General features: G+C 42.5%; 1 protein-coding gene across 2 annotated transcripts; it reads right to left on the bottom strand.

The window, feature by feature from the left end:
- Positions 1-422: 422 nt before the first annotated feature.
- Positions 423-4,085, bottom strand: ptges3l (prostaglandin E synthase 3 like). 2 transcript variants are annotated; one of them, XR_014620189.1, is made up of 7 exons: positions 3,952-4,085; positions 3,590-3,703; positions 3,185-3,251; positions 2,355-2,453; positions 1,653-1,737; positions 1,228-1,290; positions 423-723 (listed from the first exon to the last, which is right to left on the bottom strand). XR_014620189.1 is itself a non-coding variant. In XM_084323535.1 (7 exons), the coding sequence occupies exons 1-7, from the start codon at positions 3,984-3,986 to the stop codon at positions 715-717; spliced, it is 477 nt and encodes a 158-aa protein (XP_084179661.1). In that variant the 5' UTR covers positions 3,987-4,085; the 3' UTR covers positions 423-714. The 2 variants fall into 2 exon arrangements, 1 of the variants encoding a protein (XP_084179661.1); XM_084323535.1 differs by having other exon boundaries at positions 1,653-1,742.
- Between the last annotated feature and the right edge of the window lie 12,789 nt (positions 4,086-16,874).

The raw sequence follows: 16,874 nt of genomic DNA, 5'->3' as shown, positions 1-16,874 counted from the left end.
AAAAGTATAACGTTGCTACACCCTGAACAATATATATGGGACATTGAATGGGCCATAATAATGTCAATTTAGCAATAGAATTTAAAAAGTTATAGCCCTGCAAAGAAGGGGAACTTCTCCATAGACAAATAGAGCTGGCTAGGGATGGTAAATTATGAATTTAACCATGGCGATCAAAGTGTTAGTTAAACAAGTCAAGAAGAAACATAACAATAAGTCAAGAACAAAACAAGAACACCATAAGGTCCAACAAATTTAAAATAAATGCAAATAAATGAATGAATGCAAGCACTCCCAGACATACCCCACACGAAGGTAAGGAAAAACTCACTAAAACCTAACAATAGGGAAAAAATGCTCCACAGGCAGTGTGGAGGAGAGAAACCTTAGAAGGGCCATTCAAGGGGGGATCTACACCCATACAATCTTCTTACACCATGGATGAAATCCATCTTTATTCAATGAAGACAGGTTCATAATAGTGCAACGAGATTTAGTAAATAAATAACACATCATAGAAAATGTCAGATTATGTAAAAACATTTGTGGCGCCAGCTCATACGTATCTCTTCAAACCATCAATGAAAAAAAACAAAGCAAAATCTATCAAATATGATATGAACTTTAGCGCCCTCCTGTGCAATCATCACATCACCGTTCCTCACAGGGTCGACGCAGGGGAAGAAACGGCGTCCGGGGGAATGAATGAAGGATTCAGTCAGACTGGAAAGAAAGAAGAATCAGATCAAATTAATCGTGTAAATTCTCTACTTCAGGGCAAACTTACCAACACTATGTGGCTTCAGTTTAGTTTATTTTACAATTATTAAAATACAGTACATGTTACAACAAGTCATGCCTAAAATGATCAAGGATAGCACAAAAAAGTCACAGACATCATTTCCATTGTGGACCTTGGTCTCAGCAGCACATAGTATTTACATAAACATTTATTACACATATTATCATCAGTATATTGCTAAAAATTTAATGTAAAAGTAAAATACAATAAAATATGTACAAAATGTACAGATCTCATACACTAAAACAGGAAGGGGACATTTTCTAGGAGCCATTTCCTCCTAACGTTCACCTTGAAACTATACAGGTTCAAGCCCTGTTTGATGGTCAAAGGCAACTCATTCCACTCCTTTCGGTTCACTGGCTGCCGGTCTCTTTACCTCTAGGCCACACTACCTCCCTGCAAGCATCCTGTCGCCTACTTACGTCAAAAAGATCATCCATCGTTGGTGCCGGACCTTGGTTGGTGCCACTCATTTCATTCATCATCTGAAACGGAAAGGCAGAAGCATTTATACATACAGTACACGCCCGTTCCAAAATCTGTAATAATGTGAATATTGGAGAAAAATAAATCATGCAATAAATGGTAAATGGTGCATTTATATAGTGCTTTTATCCAAAGCGCTTTACCATTTGTTCCTCACATTCACCCATGCAAGGTGCCAACCTGCTCATCGGGAGCAGTTAGGGGTTAAGGACACTTCGACATGCTGCCTGGGAGGAGCGAGAATCAAACCGGGAACCTTCCAATTACCAGACGACCGCTCTACCTCCCGAGCCACAGTCGCCCCTATCACTGACGCACATTAAATCAAGATTGTATTAAGGAGCGGCGTAGCTCGACTCACGTCCATGTAGTCATCGTAATCCGCCTTCCCGTCGGTCTCCTCGTTCGCCCAGTCCCGCCAGTTGTCGAAGTCCACGGCGATCCAGCTGCACTGCGGATTGGGTGGAGAAAGAACCTGTTGGTTGAATAGCTCAGGGCATAGGCGGCCTTCGCTATGTTTCACCCGTTTCAACTGAAACGGGCCCCCTCGCTAACAGGGCCCCGGATTGACAAAGCAAATGCACTGTGCCTACTGATGCACGGTGGAAACACTGGAAAAGGCACGTCACAGACGCAGAAAGATGTTCACTGACAAAGTCTTTCACCCGGTAGAAGAAACTTTGCAATATTAAGAGGTAAATTTGTCCCCCTTAAAAAATAGCTAATATGAAAGACTACCCCCCCCCCCCCCCCCAATAGAGGTGAAAAACAAGGGGGTCAAAACATTTATATATCCTTCTTATCACCAATTTCAGACACCCCTACATGACCATACCATCTGGACCTTGCAGACATGCCTCTCGCTCGCGTTGGTGCATAAAAGTACACCAGAATGTAGCTAATGAAGTGTTTGACGCTCAAAATCTGCTGGGGGACAACCCCCAAACCCCCACCTAAAGTGTCCCCTTCAAACCTGTGCCCTTGGCTTGACGTATACACTAGTTTGGGCCGTTCAAATCCCGCGACTGACTGATCATCTTCAAAACACACACCGAAGTAATACCTTATTGGGATCTTTCTGGAGACGAGGCCATGGGACGTCACCAGTCAACTTCCTTATCAAGAAGTTAATGGTGCGGTCGTAGACTCTCTCTCTGGAATCCTGTTAAAAAGGATGAAGATAGCGGTTTGTTTAATTAATGTATTGGATATCACATCCAATATACAGTGTACAATCACATGACAACAGTAGTGATGTGTTTGTGATATGTTTCAACAAGCCTGGGTTGTATGACAACAGTAGTAATATGTCTGAGATATGTTTCAATGAGCCTGGGTCACATGACAACGGTAGTAATATGTTTGTGATATGTTTCAATGAGCCTGGGTCGTATGACAACAGTAGTAATATGTTTGAGATAGATATGTTTCAATGAGCCTGGGTCACATGACAACGGTAGTAATATGTTTGTGATATGTTTCAATGAGCCTGGGTCACATGACAACAGTAGTAATATGTTTGAGATATGTTTCAATGAGCCTGGGTCGTATGACAACAGTAGTAATATGTCTGAGATATGTTTCAATGAGCCTGGGTCACATGACAACGGTAGTAATATGTTTGTGATATGTTTCAATGAGCCTGGGTCACATGACAACAGTAGTAATATGTTTGAGATATGTTTCAATGAGCCTGGGTCACATGACAACGGTAGTAATATGTTTGTGATATGTTTCAATGAGCCTGGGTCACATGACAACAATAGCAATATGTTTGTGATACTTCTCTACAAATTGATTAGATTGATACTGATAGTGAACTGACACAATGGTCATGATGCTTTGCCTAGTTATTTCTCTCTCGCCAAGTCTGACAGAAAACTGGATACTTACATGATATATTACTTTGTCATAGAAGTAGAACTCATTGTAGATGTAGTCATCGTCTTCATTTTTGCAACTGAATACACACAGAGACGGATTGTTTTGACATAGTGCAGTATTGCCGTATTCAGTGATTAAGTGAAATGCGGGGGGTCTTGCCCGCAACGATTGTGCAATAATACAATAATAATAATAATAGGATGAGAATAAGGCATTTGTGCAATAATACAAGTAATAAGAATAAGACATAACAGGTATATGTTCATAAAGTTTACAAAAAGCATGAAATGAAATCATGCAGAAAAGAGGACTTTAAATGATCTCACTTTCATTCACTCAGACACACAGACACAGACACACACAGAACTGAGTGGAGAAGACATAAAAACAAACTCTCACTCGTATATACCTCACCATAATATCAGCTTGTCTTGTTGGATATCGACCTGGACCTGTTTTGGTCTCTGGACCATGAAGTTGATAGTGACATATTTCTTTCGGTCATACCACAGCGCCCGTGCTGGTTGACTGTTAGGAAGCAGAGAAACACATTAGAAAGTACCGATACAGTATGAATTATGGGCAATATCTACACGCCCTATGAATTATGGGCAATAACCACAACTTTAAAACTTGCTTGTTCAAGAGCACAGTCTCTCTGACACACACTGTTCACTCAAAAAGGGAATCTACTTCACTCAACACCGAAAGCACATGGGGTTGGCTCCAGGATTCCGGCCTAGTATATTAATATGATCAAAAGTCACAACGCTTACCTCTCCTCTGGCCTAATTATCTTCGGCTTGTTCATTCTCTGTTGATTCGGGTAGAAGGTCAGAGCAGAAACGATTGAGTTTGATATTCCGTTTGGGCAAGAGAGTAAAGAAAGGAATGGAGCTGGAAGAGACTACTCTACGGCAATGGCCAGGTCCTGGAGCCTATTTTTAGACTAGTTGGTATCAGCTGCTCCACCCGACCCCCCCTTCACTGGTCCCATAGCTCACCATGGAACTCTCGGGAAAACAGCCTGTTTCTCCCAACACCCCCAGCTGGGCACTCGGGGGTGGGGGGGGGGTTAAACCAGAGGAGGCCACACGTTGACACAGATGGCACCTGAGTTGAATGGAAGTGATGCCCCCCCTCCCCCAAGTGGTGATACAGGTTGGCTTACTGCTTGTCGTAGATTATAGTGTAAAAAGCCCGTAATATGAGTTTCAGAATTAGAGGCTTCCTGAACAAGATAAGATAAGATATTCCTTTATTGATCCTCTTGGGATCATAGCAGCATGGGGGGGGGGGGGGGGTACAGGTATGGACAGGGTAATAGTAGAAAGACATGAGTATAGGCAATCAAATTTGATCTGAATATAAAAATATAAAAATAAACAGTGTAAACAAAGGTTCAGATGAGGGTCTGTATGCCCTATTGGTTATATTATACATTACAATAAATATAGGCAATAAAGAATTTGAATCAGAATATATAATATGAGTAAAAGTAAACACTATACACAAGGTACCCTAACTGGCATGATATGTCATACGTTGCAGTCCGTGCAGGTCTTGGAGTCAGACACACACAATTGATTTCAGCTGAAACGCATTTTGTGGAAAATTCTTTTACCAAGTTCGGTGATTTTAAGAGAAATTGAGATTGAGTCAATGGATAGGAAAAAAATATAGTTTATTCTGTGCACAGAGTCTCAATTCAATACAGAGTGGAAGACAATCTGAAAAGTGAGCCCTGAGGCCAAGGATACTTTCAGCCTAATAGTAAGAGAAATCATGGTTTTGCATACAGAAAAAAAGTGAGGCAGTTCTCATAAAATAACAGTGTGGGATGAATACTGACAAGCTGCATCTGGCTAGCAGGACCGGGGTCCCTAATATTTTGTTATGAGAGAGTATGTCGTTAGAGTTGTTCCAGACAAAACATGCTCTCTGTACGCTAGAGAATTTATGCCACTAAGCTGTTTATGGTAAATGGAGTAAAGGAATATTATATTACACTAAATATTGCACAAGGAATGTAAAAGGGTGAACATGTGATTTTTCCATAATACGCAGCAACTGTAGAACAGTTCTTGTACCGGATCTCCTCTCTGGTAAACAAGAATACCCTGAAGACTCTGGCAGGAGCACTCATTCAAGGGTACTACGACTATGCTTGCACCTCATGGTACCAAAGCACATCAAAGGCACTAAAAACAAGATTACAAACATCACAATTAGATGATGATTAGATTAGTAGATTAGAAAAAAATCGAATCTACGAATTGCAATCTGGCTTCAGAACATCCCACTCCACTGACACATGCCTTCTCCATTTGAACGACCACATCAAACAAGAGGTGGACCTACAAAAGGCCTTCGACACTGTCAATCACTCCATTCTGATTGACAAGCTAAAAGCAATTGGTTTTGATTAGGGATGCTCGATATTGGCTTTTACCGATATTGTCCAACTCTTAATTTCCGATACCGATATCAACCGATATCACATTTTAATGCCGATATCGGCCGATAATATCGGTAGGCCGATAATATCGGACATCATTTCTATAGAAATGTAAAAATAAAATTTAAGTTTAAAAAAAAAGAAATGTAAAAATAAAAATAATTTTTTTATTTTATTTTTTATTTTATTTTAAACCGATACCAATATTTTCCGATATCACATTTTAATGCCGATATCGGCCGATAATATCGGACATCCCTAGTTTATCAGTGAGCTGGATGCAATCCTACCTGGAGGGGAGAGAACAGATGGTGGAGGTAAACAGTACTCTACCCCCCCCCCCCCCCCCCTCACAGTGAACTGTGGTGTTCCACAAGGAAGCATACTAGGACCGCTACTGTTCCTAATTTAGTCAGCTTGTGACTGCAATTTGTTCTTGTTCGTGGACGACTCAGCCCTGCTGGTCTCTGACAAGAACAAGTTACAGGTTGAAAAAACCCTCAGCTCAGAACTCGGCAGAATCTGCACCTGGCTCGCTGATAACAAACTATCATTACACCTGGGTAAAACAGAGTCCATTCTCTTCGGATTAAATAACAAACTCGGCAAGACCGACGGCTTCTCAGTTACAGTGGGTGACAATATTGTCACAAGGAAAGATGAAATTACATACCTAGGTTCCATCCTAGAGGCAAATCTTTCCTGTGACAAAATGGCATCCAATGTAATAAAAAAAAGTCAACCAACGAACTAGATTCTTGTACCGGATCTCCTCTCTGGTAAACAAGAATACACTGAAGACTCTGGCAAGAGCACTCTTTCAAGGGTACTAGACTATGCTTGCACCTCATGGTACCAAAGCACCTCAAAGGCGCTAAAAACAAGATTACAAACATCACAAAACAAACTGGTCAGACTACTACTTGACCTTACTCCTAGAACCCACCTCACCCCTACCCACTTTGACTACCTATGGATGGCTTAGGCCATGGTTACACTGGCGAATACAGCAACGTTTTTGTTGCTGAATGATCACGTTTGCTGTCCAAGTTAAAAATAAACGCCGTTTTGGCAGGAAAACGCGTTGTCCTACTGGCAACACTGAAAAGGTGTTTCCGTTTTGGATACTCGCCAAAACTCGCAGACAATGGTGCCATGTAATCTGCGTGAGTCGGATACGGAGCCGTTGTTGCTCAACGCCCATGCGCAGTAGAGACCTGCATGGTTATTTCCAGTGTTTACAGCAGAGCTGTCCCAAGGAGCTGCGGCTACTATGTGTTGTCAAGTTATTGTTATAAGGAGCCCAGTCCAAGCTACAATGAATGAATGAAAACTTTATTTAACAGATTGCAGAATGGGTACAATACAGTACGGCTCAATACATACAATTGTTAAGGGGATGCAGACCTGAGAAAGACGTTTGTCTTGTTTCCATCAGGGTCCCCCATTTTCAATTCATATAGACATTTATGACATACACAACATACATGACATTTATGGCATAGGGACATATAGGTATTTAGTACTGATACATGTGTGACATAAGCGGTATTCAAATATACAGTACTGTTACCCCTAGATCCTGACAGAGTATATACATATGATGGGGAGGGGACTGTACATTAGGAGGGGGTGGGTGGGTGGGAGGGAAATATACATACGGCGGGGAGGGAATATATACATGCAGTGGAGAGGAGACTGTCTATTAGGAGGTGGTGGGGGTTTTGGGCATTTACAGTGGCCAGTTTCGAATTGCAGCCTCCCGTAGGTGCTCTTTAAGAGCGGTTTTGAATGTGGGCAGGGATTCACATTCCTTTACAGCTTTGGGTAGGGCGTTCCACATTGTTGTGGCATAATTGCGAAACGTGTTTAGTCCCTTGTTTGAGCCGAATCTGGGTTTAACATGATTTGTTGAGCTTCCTCTGGTGTAGTGGTTGTGGTATTCACTGACCTTTGGGAAGTATTTTGACATGTACATGGGCACCCCGGTCGTATAGTGTATCTTGTAGACCAGGCCCATTGCAAGTTGCTGTACTCTGTCGTCTACTCTAAGCCATCCTAGGTTGTCAAAGTGGGCAGGGGTGAGGTGGGTTCTGGGGTTCAGGTCAAGTAGTAGTCTGGCCAGTTTGTTTTGTGATGTTTGTAATTTTGTTTTAAGCGCCTTTGAGGTGCTTTGGTACCATGAGGTGCACGCATAGTCATAGTACCCTTGAATGAGTGCTCCTGCCAGAGTCTTCAGGGTATTCTTGTTTACCAGAGAGGAGATCCGGTACAAGAATCTAGTTCGTTGGTTGACTTTTTTTATTACATTGGATGCCATTTTGTCACAGGAAAGATTTGCCTCTAGGATGGAACCCAGGTAGGTAATTTCGTCTTTCCTTGTGACAATATTGTCACCCACTGTGACTGAGAAGCCGTCGGTCTTGCTGAGTTTGTTATTTGAACCGAAGAGAATGGACTCTGTTTTGCCCATGTGTAATGATAGTTTGTTATCAGCGAGCCATATGCAGATTTTGCCTAGTTCCGTGCTGAGGGTTTTTTCAACCTGCAACTTGTTCTTGCACACAACAGTCTGCATTCCCTTAACAATTGTTTGTATTGAGCCGTATTGTATTGTACCCATTCTGCAATCTGTTAAATAAAGTTTACATCCATTCATTCTACTAGCATTAACGTTACCAAGCTGCTAGCCACAATGCTATACTGTTATAATGGCATATCCCTATCACGTTAGCACGTAAGCTAACAAACTTCGCTGCTAGCCACAATGCTATACTGTTATACTGGCATATCCCAATCACGTTAGCACATAAGCTAACAAAATCAGCGACGATCTTTTTGTGAGACTAAACTCCGCTCTTGGTGGTCAATTGTGTTGATGTTAGTTTTGTTTCATCAACAAATGAGAGGCAAAACACACAGTGAATGTATCCGTTTTGTTTATTGCACTTTCTTTGCTGAAAATACATGCTACGTTGGCTAAATGGCTCACGCGAGGCATTTAAAGATGGTCGATTGTTGATTTTGAGCAGGAAGTGTATTGGCACATTCAACTTTTCTGATTAATTGCAAATGGCCTTCATGTTTGAACTACATCGCCACCTACTGCTTTGGCATTGTACTACATGTATATACATCACTGTGCTCAGGAGGCAAAAACAATGTCTAACTTGCCTGCCATTACGTTGCGTTCTGAAAAGCGAAACTGACCCTGAAAACGAAACGAAAATGGCCCTGTGTGTAACATAGACGACAGAGTACAGCAACTTGCAATGGGCCTGGTCTACAAGATACACTATATGACTAAGGTACCCATGTACATGTCAAAATACTTCCCAAAGGTCAGTGAATACCATGACCACAACACCAGAGGGAGCTCAACAAATCATGTTAAACCCAGATTCGGCTCAAACAAGGGTCGAAACACGTTTTGCAATTATGCCACATCAATGTGGAACGCCCTACCCACAGCCGTAAAAAAAAATTTAATCCCTACCCACCTTCAAAACCACTCTCAAAGAGCAGCTACGGGAGGCTGCAATTCAAAACTGGCCCCTGTAAATGTCCGAACCCCCCTCCCACCCCCTCCTAATGTACAGTTCCCTCCCCCTCGTATGTATATATTTACTGTTAGGATCTCTGTTTAACAGTACTGTATATTTGCATATCTTGTATGTCATGATTAATTTAGATTAGATGATTAGATTTTTATATCTGTATGTTGTGTATGTCATAAATGTCATTATGAATTGAAAATGGGGGACCCTGATGTAAACAAGACGAATGTCTTTCTCTGGTCTGCATCCCCTTAACAATTGTGTGTATTGAGCTGTACTGTACTGTACCCATTCTGCAATCTGTTCATTAAAGTTTTCAATCAATCAATCAAACCGCAGGTGTGACTCACTTGGTGACTTGGCTTGGATCCAAGTTTATTTCTCTTGTCAGTTAGTGAATTATTTATGTCCACATGAACAGAAGTACAAGGAGGCCTCATACAAAGGACATAAACAATGCGAGTGCAGTCAGAAAATTATGAAAGAACAGTCAGGTACAAGGTGCATGGACGGCAGAATCATGGAAAAGGGTAACTAACAACGCCTCCTCCAAATTGAGCGGCTTCCTATAATTGCTGATACTGAGCAGTACCTGGCTAACTGCTTGGCCTTCCTTGGCCCCCCGCACGCACGCACGCAGGGAGGGAGACTGATCGGGTCTATGAGTAACAAGTTGTGGTGTGGTGGAGGTGGGGTGCGCAGCGATCGCCCTGTCGTTGTTGAGCAAATAAACACAGCAGGCTTTGTATCTGACTGGCCTCTCTGCTGACCCCACTTAACCCTAGACCTGAATAGATTAGAATATAGCCTCAGGAGGAACATTTTCCAAACCACGTTACATGGGCCAATACAAAAGCACCACTTCAAAGCACACTAAACAATGTACCCTAACTTGACACAAGATACTATAAGATATTCCTTTATTGAATCTCCCTTGCGGGAAATTCGGGCGTCATAGCAGCACAGGGGAGGGGCGAGGGGAGGTACAGGTATGGGCAATAGTAGAAAGACAAATAAAATTAGATCTAAATATAAAAATATGAGAAGAATAAACAGTGTAAACAAAGGTGCATATGAGATAAACGGATGGATTAAATGGATTATGGTGATGTAATTTATAGGCATGCCTCTCTCTCTACTCTATTATGGATTACGATGATGTCATTTATAGGCATGCCTGTCTCTACTCTTAAGTGCTTGGATGCCGTTGACCATTCTGCTATTTTCTTTTTTTTTAATCCACTTTTTCTCCCATTTTCTATATTTTTCTCCCATCCCAATTTCGTATCATCCAATTCAACCCTCCCCTGTCACGAACGCTGTTTCTTGCCTCCCACAAGCCGGCTGCAATGTGGACTAAGTCATACATAGCACAAGTCCCCTCCGGTACTTGAGGTAACAGCAGTCGCATCTTTTCACCTGCGCAGCTCGATCTCTCAGTGGCGAGGAGTAACGCGTGGGAGGCTCACGCTGCCCCCGACACTTCCTGATTCCACGCAGGCACACCAACCGACCTGTGGGAGTCGCTGTCCACAACGCCCGATCCCCACCCATAAGTTTCCCACCCCCTAATACGGCCAAGTACGGACGACCAGCTAAACTGAAAGCAAATGTGGAGCGCTGGGCTCGAACAGCCGAGCCCAGCGTCTCCAGATTTCGTGGCGAGGGCCTTGCCCACTACGCCACGTAGCCGCCAATTCTGCTATTTATTTATAGCACTCAGCTGTGCATCCTGTATGGAAAGGTTGGGTGGTATTCTGTCTGGGAGACGTGATAGACACATGTATTTGTTTATCTACAAGGTGTAACGTTCCACCCGTCCATGGACTGTTCTCCCCTGTTCTACCTCTCCCTGTGTGTTCCTTGTCTCTCTGCATTATTTCTCTTCTCTCTCTTTTGCTCTCTCTCTCCCCTTCTCTCTCTCGCTCTCCTTCATGTTCCCCTGTTAGTCTAGTGTTTGTCTTGTATTAGGTTCACAGTTTAGTGTTGTCTGCTTGTTTTGTCCCAGTGTCTGGTGTTGGTTGTCTTGTCTTCCATAGTTGTAGTTCCTTGTGTTGTTTTCTTGTAGTTCTTGTCAGTCTGTTTCCCCTCCCAGGTGTCCCCATTTGTAATCATCCCAGGTGTTTCTCGTTTGTCATTTGTTCCTGTGTATTTGAGTTCCCCGTTTCCTGTTCTCTGTGTCAGTTCATTGTCTATGTTGCACTGTCCATGTTCCAGTAAGTGTTCCCTGTGTTTGATGTTCTGGTAAGTATTTAGAGTTAGTTATTGTGTTTTCCCCTTTCCCCCCTCTTCCAGTTTTTACTGAGAGGTTTGGTTTTTGTTGTTTAGTTTTTATGTACCCTTGTTTTGTTTATTATCTTGCTATTAAAAAACCCTTGGACTCGCTGCCCGCCATCGTCTTGTCTGCTCCTGTGTCCTATTGTGCCGCCGCATACCGTGACACAAGGCCCTTATTGAAAAACTGCCACCTTACATCACATCTATGCTAGATTGGTCCTCTGGACCATACCACACTGTCTAATGACTTGACTTGACTATCGCTTCTTAAGTTATTTTAAACAGTCTTTGTGACCAAGGGTTCTGCCCTCAATGATTTTTTTTATTAAAGCACTTGAACTGATCTAAATGGTGCATTTATATAGCGCCTTTATCCACGCGCTTTACAAATTGTTCCTCACATTTTACCCATTCATTCACACACCGATGGCGGAGGCAACCATGCAAGGTGCCAACCTGCTCATCGGGAGCAATTAGAGGTTAATTGTCTTGCTCAAGGTGCCCGGGAGGAGTGGGAATCAAACCTGGGACCAGACGACTGTTCTACCTCCCGAGCCACTGTAGCCACCTCCCAAGCCACCCCCCGAGCCAGCCACTGCCACTCAAAGGGTTGTAGCTAGGTCGGGACACCTTCGATTCTCTTAAAGATAACATCTCATTTTGCCAAGTCTTTGTATAGATAAGTCTGAAACATTAGGTCCTGGGGAAGATGATCTTGCTGTTTGGAGGTTGAAGCCTTCAGATTAACAAGCCTAAACAGGCTGTTCAGAATTGTTTCACTTTGTGATGTTACAAGGGTGATGTTACAGGCAATAAACAAACTTCAGTTAATCACTAAGTTGTGCTTTTTGGAGCCAGGAAGACTGCCTGCCTAATGTACTGCCCAGTTTGTAAAAGTATTTTACTAGGGATGCTCGATATTGGCTTTTTTACCGATACCGATATTCCGATATTGTCCAACTCCAATTTCCGATACCGATACCGATACCGATATCAACCGATACCGATATATGCAGGGTTTCCCCCCCAAAAAACGGAATAATTTCAGGTAACTAATAATTTCACTGGATGCATTCAAAAGGCTTTCTAAATGTAAGCATTATCTGTGCAAAATATGATCATTAAAAAAGTAAAAATGAACATTTTAAACCAACATGCATACTTTTGACAATAAATAAAATAAGAATTGGTTCTTACTTGCTTGCCTGGGTAAATAAAGGTTAAATAAATGTTAAAAAAAAAAAAAAAAAAAAAAAAATTGTTATTGTTTTTTTTTTTTTCAAACAAATACCGATATTTTCCGATATCACATTTTACTGCCGATATCGGCCGATAATATCGGTCGGCCGATAATATCGGACATCCCTATATTTTACTCTTGGGTGTGAGGTACAGGGAAGGAAATAATTTATTTAAAATGTGTGTTTTACATTTGGCTGATGCTTTTATCCAAAGCGATTTACAAGTTCTGTACAAGTCAGCAGGAAGGGTACAACGAGTAAGATTGTTCGTCAACAGTGTTGAATTTGAGTGCTAGTCTTGAGTGCATAGTAGTATAGATATATTATCATAGTTGGTAGTAGAAATATACATATTAGCGTAGTAGTATAGACATATTAGCATAGTATGTACAGTAGTAGTATAGACATTTTTATCATATAGTAGGTACTGTAGTAATAGACATATTAGCATAGTAGATAATAACTATTTATATAGCACCTTTCATACATGGATTGCAGCTCAAAGTGCTTCACAGCAAATCGCATAAAATGAACAGGCATAAAAGTAGCATACAGTTGACAGAATAAAAGCAATGCATAAAGTGCAGACATAAGGATAGGCATAGAATAAGTACAATAAGTACAGTGTTGCTCGAACGCATGTGAGCAACACTGTACTTGTAAAATAAGTACAGTGTTACTCGAAAGCATGTGAAGGATGTGAAGTGGCCAGTGAGGTAGTACTATAGACATATTATCATAGTAGGTACAGCCATATTAACATAGTAGGTAGTAGTATACTAGACATATTATCATAGTATAGTAATATATACATATTATCATAGTAGGTAGTAGTATAGACATATTAGCATAGTAGGTAGTAGCATAGACCATAGTATGTAGTAGTAGTATAGACCTATCATAGTAAGTATTGTAGTAATATAGACATGTGATAATAATTACATGACATCTCATACTGTAGTATAGAAACAGTGAAAAGTGGCTGTGTTTATGCTGCTGCCATCTAGCGGGCATTCAATGACACTGCAGTCTGCAGATAACAGCAATCTCAATGAAAAATCCATATTAGCGAGACATAGTAAAGATATAAACCAATAACACTTATAATAATCTCTTAAACATATTTCCACAGTTCAATAACAAGATACAGTGAATACGACTTGTGACCTGATCCTAGAAATAAAACAAGACAATCAAATTAGTTGAGGTTTGACCAGGTGAGCCCCTCCCCCCACCCATCAGTATCCTCCCCCACCCCAGACAGCAGTCTGTCCCCCCCTACCCGCCAGCACCAACCCCACCCTAGCCCCCCAGCCTATTACCCCAGGAGGCGGGAGCATGACCCCCCCCCCCACCACCAAAGGTGAGTGTTGTATACAGCTGAATCTAATAAAGTGGCCAGTGAGTGTCGTACCGAGAGGCTTTCAGGTGGCTGCTCTCACAAAGGGGGGCCAGGCAGTTAACAGGCTATTGATCACTATCTGCCTACATTAGCATCTAGAACAAGAAACAAGAGACAGCCTAACACATGGCCGGCGTCGAAGGCTTCTAATTGGAGAGTGTTACTGGCATTCACCGGGGTGTGTTGTGCGACATGTTTTCGCCGTAAAGGCATTTATTCTCTCCAGTCACTGATCATCTAATCACTCTAATCTATTCTCTGTGTTCACATCACCGAGGATCTCACCTGGGAACGTACACACCAGCCAGGTGGTGAAGAAGACACTTTTCTTTCACCTCAGGTGGCTGAAGGAAGTTGGCTTGGGGCCCCACATCCTACGGGCCTTCCATAGGGGCACAACTGAGAGCATCCTGAACAGTTGCATCACCACCTGGCGTGGAAGCTGCTCTTAACTGCAAAACGCTACGGAGTAGTGAGAACAAACCAGAACAGCTGTGGTCGTGAGCTCCTCTACCATCCAGGATATAATATAGGCGGATAATATATTATACAACGGACAAAGCCTGCAGGATTATTAAGGACCCCAGCCACAAACTATTTCAGCTGTTGCCGCCTGGTAAACGGTACCGCAGCCTCAAAACCCGGACCAGCAGACTCCCGGGCAGCTCCCCCCCACCCACGCAGTCATACTCATGAACAGTTAACACTAGCGGCCGACTACTGGCCTGTGACTGTCACTGAACTAATACTGTGTGTCTGACTCTCTTAACCACCAAAATCCAATAATGTTAGCAGATGACACAAACACACAACTCTTCTTCTCTCCCACTCACATTTAAAAGAAGCAAATGCTGGCCTAACTGCATATGCCTCATGGTTCAATCTAAATAAATTATCATTGAATATAAGAAAAACAATTTTCAGTAAAACAAATTAAAAACTCTTGAAGATCTATCTAAATTTTTTATTAATTCTATTGAGATGCCTAAACTATCATCAACGTGATTCCTCTTGAGTTTATGTTGATGAGAATTTGAGCTGAGAACAAATCGACTGGGTTTATAAAATATTTTATAAATCTATTGGCATAATAACGAGAATTCTCCACCTTGTTACCACTAGCTGTCTTCTTACTCTTTAAACGGGTTGCGAGCCACTCGATGTCAGGTAAAAAGGTCCACCCCCCGCCCACCCGAAATAACAGTACGTTGGATTGAAATTCCTCGAAAACAATGGACTAAACGTTTTTTTTTTAAATTATTCAAAAAAATAAAACTGTCCACACGACTGGTATACTTTTTTTATTCTCTTTTTCCACCTTCTTTTTCACGTTTTTTCTCCCATCCCAATGTTAGTCATTATGCCAATTCCCAATCCCCTTCCTGGTCGTTGCGCATCTACCCCCACCGTCGGTCTGGGAGGGTGGAGAGTATCACAATACATGCTTCCTCCGACACATGTGTAGCCAGCCCACCGCTTCTTTTCACCTGGCAGCGCGGACTCTCACTGGGAGTGTAACGTGTGGAAGGTCACACGACCTCTCCTAGATCCTTCCCTTGCTGTGCAGGCGCCCCGACCAAACTGTAGGAGTCGCTGTTTACAACGACCAGGACCCACCCTCGCCGGGTTTCCCACCCACTAACACTGCCAATTGTGTTAGTATGGACGGTCGGCCAACCCGGAAGCACCACAACTGGATTCGATCCCACTGTCTCTGTAGTGGTAGACAAGACTAGAGCTGCCGCGGTATTGATATTTTCCTTACCGCACGAATTTGCGCAATATTTCCTACCGCCGCGGTAATTACCGCACAGTGCGCACAAAAAAAAAAAAAGTTTTAATGCATTTTTTTTTTTTTTAGTAGTCTACTCTTATAGCCTGCCTCTAGTCTAATGGCGCTTTTCCACTGCATATTACCTACTCGACTCGACCCGCTTTAGGCACCTGGTACTTCGTTCCTTTTCCACTGCAGCCAGGTACTACTCCGTTTGGGGAATGGGGATGCAGGCGGGGCCGCCGCCGCTCGCTTGTGTACACTGAAAGCTCCGTGGGCATAGATGTCCGAGGGCTTGCAGCAAGCCAGAGTTTAACACAGTTTCAATCAATCAATCAATAACAACATTAACCAGACTCTCGTTGCGTCTATTCTGCCAAAGTTAACGTTACCTCTCATTGTGTATTCTACCAAGCAAACCCGGGTTTAACGTTACCTCTCGTGTATATCGGATAACAACAACAAACTTAACACATCAGCGATCTTGTTGTGACACTAAACTCTCCGCTCGGTGGTAAATTGGGTTGATGTCGGTTTTGTTTCATCAATAAATAAGGCAGAATACACAGTGAATCCATTCTTTTTTGTTTATTGCACTTGGTTCTGTCGCAAACAAATCCTGAATGAAATGCATCCTTAGCGAGGCAGTAAAGATGGCGGCGTTCTGTTTTCGTTCAGAGGCGTCGAGTAGGGGGTATCTGCAGAGCCGCAGAGCCAGGCTGGACCAATAGGGTCGCTTGGAACCGAGTAGGGTATATCTGCAGAGCCGCAAGCCAACTTTATTATTATGATAAAAAACAGCGGTGACGCGGTATTCAGCCTAACTCTGCGGTGAGCGTGATGCAACAGCGATACCGCGGTAATGCGGTTATCGCGGCAGCTCTAGACAAGACGCTTGGTCCGCTGCGCCCCCCCGGCCGCCCCCCATGGGTATATTTTATTAACTCGTAATATACCAAATTCTAGTAAAAAGTACAACTTCAAACATGA

The sequence above is a fragment of the Notolepis coatsorum genome, assembly GCF_963971535.1.
Source record: "Notolepis coatsorum genome assembly, chromosome: 10".
NCBI lineage: Eukaryota > Metazoa > Chordata > Actinopteri > Aulopiformes > Paralepididae > Notolepis > Notolepis coatsorum.
The sequence above is the reverse complement of the archived record's forward strand: the minus strand, read 5'-3'. Positions and strand labels throughout refer to the sequence as shown.

What these genes read in the sequence shown, in the direction of transcription:
- ptges3l (XM_084323535.1), bottom strand. Translation starts at nt 3,986, where the DNA reads ATGAACAAGCCGAAGATAATTAGGCCAGAGGAGAG. An exon ending in ATGACAAAGTAATATATCAT is followed by an intron (nt 2,454 to 3,184) that starts GTAAGTATCCAG and finishes CCTTTTTAACAG; the next exon opens with GATTCCAGAGAGAGAGTCTA. An exon ending in ATTACGATGACTACATGGAC is followed by an intron (nt 1,291 to 1,652) that starts GTGAGTCGAGCT and finishes TTTCCGTTTCAG; the next exon opens with ATGATGAATGAAATGAGTGG.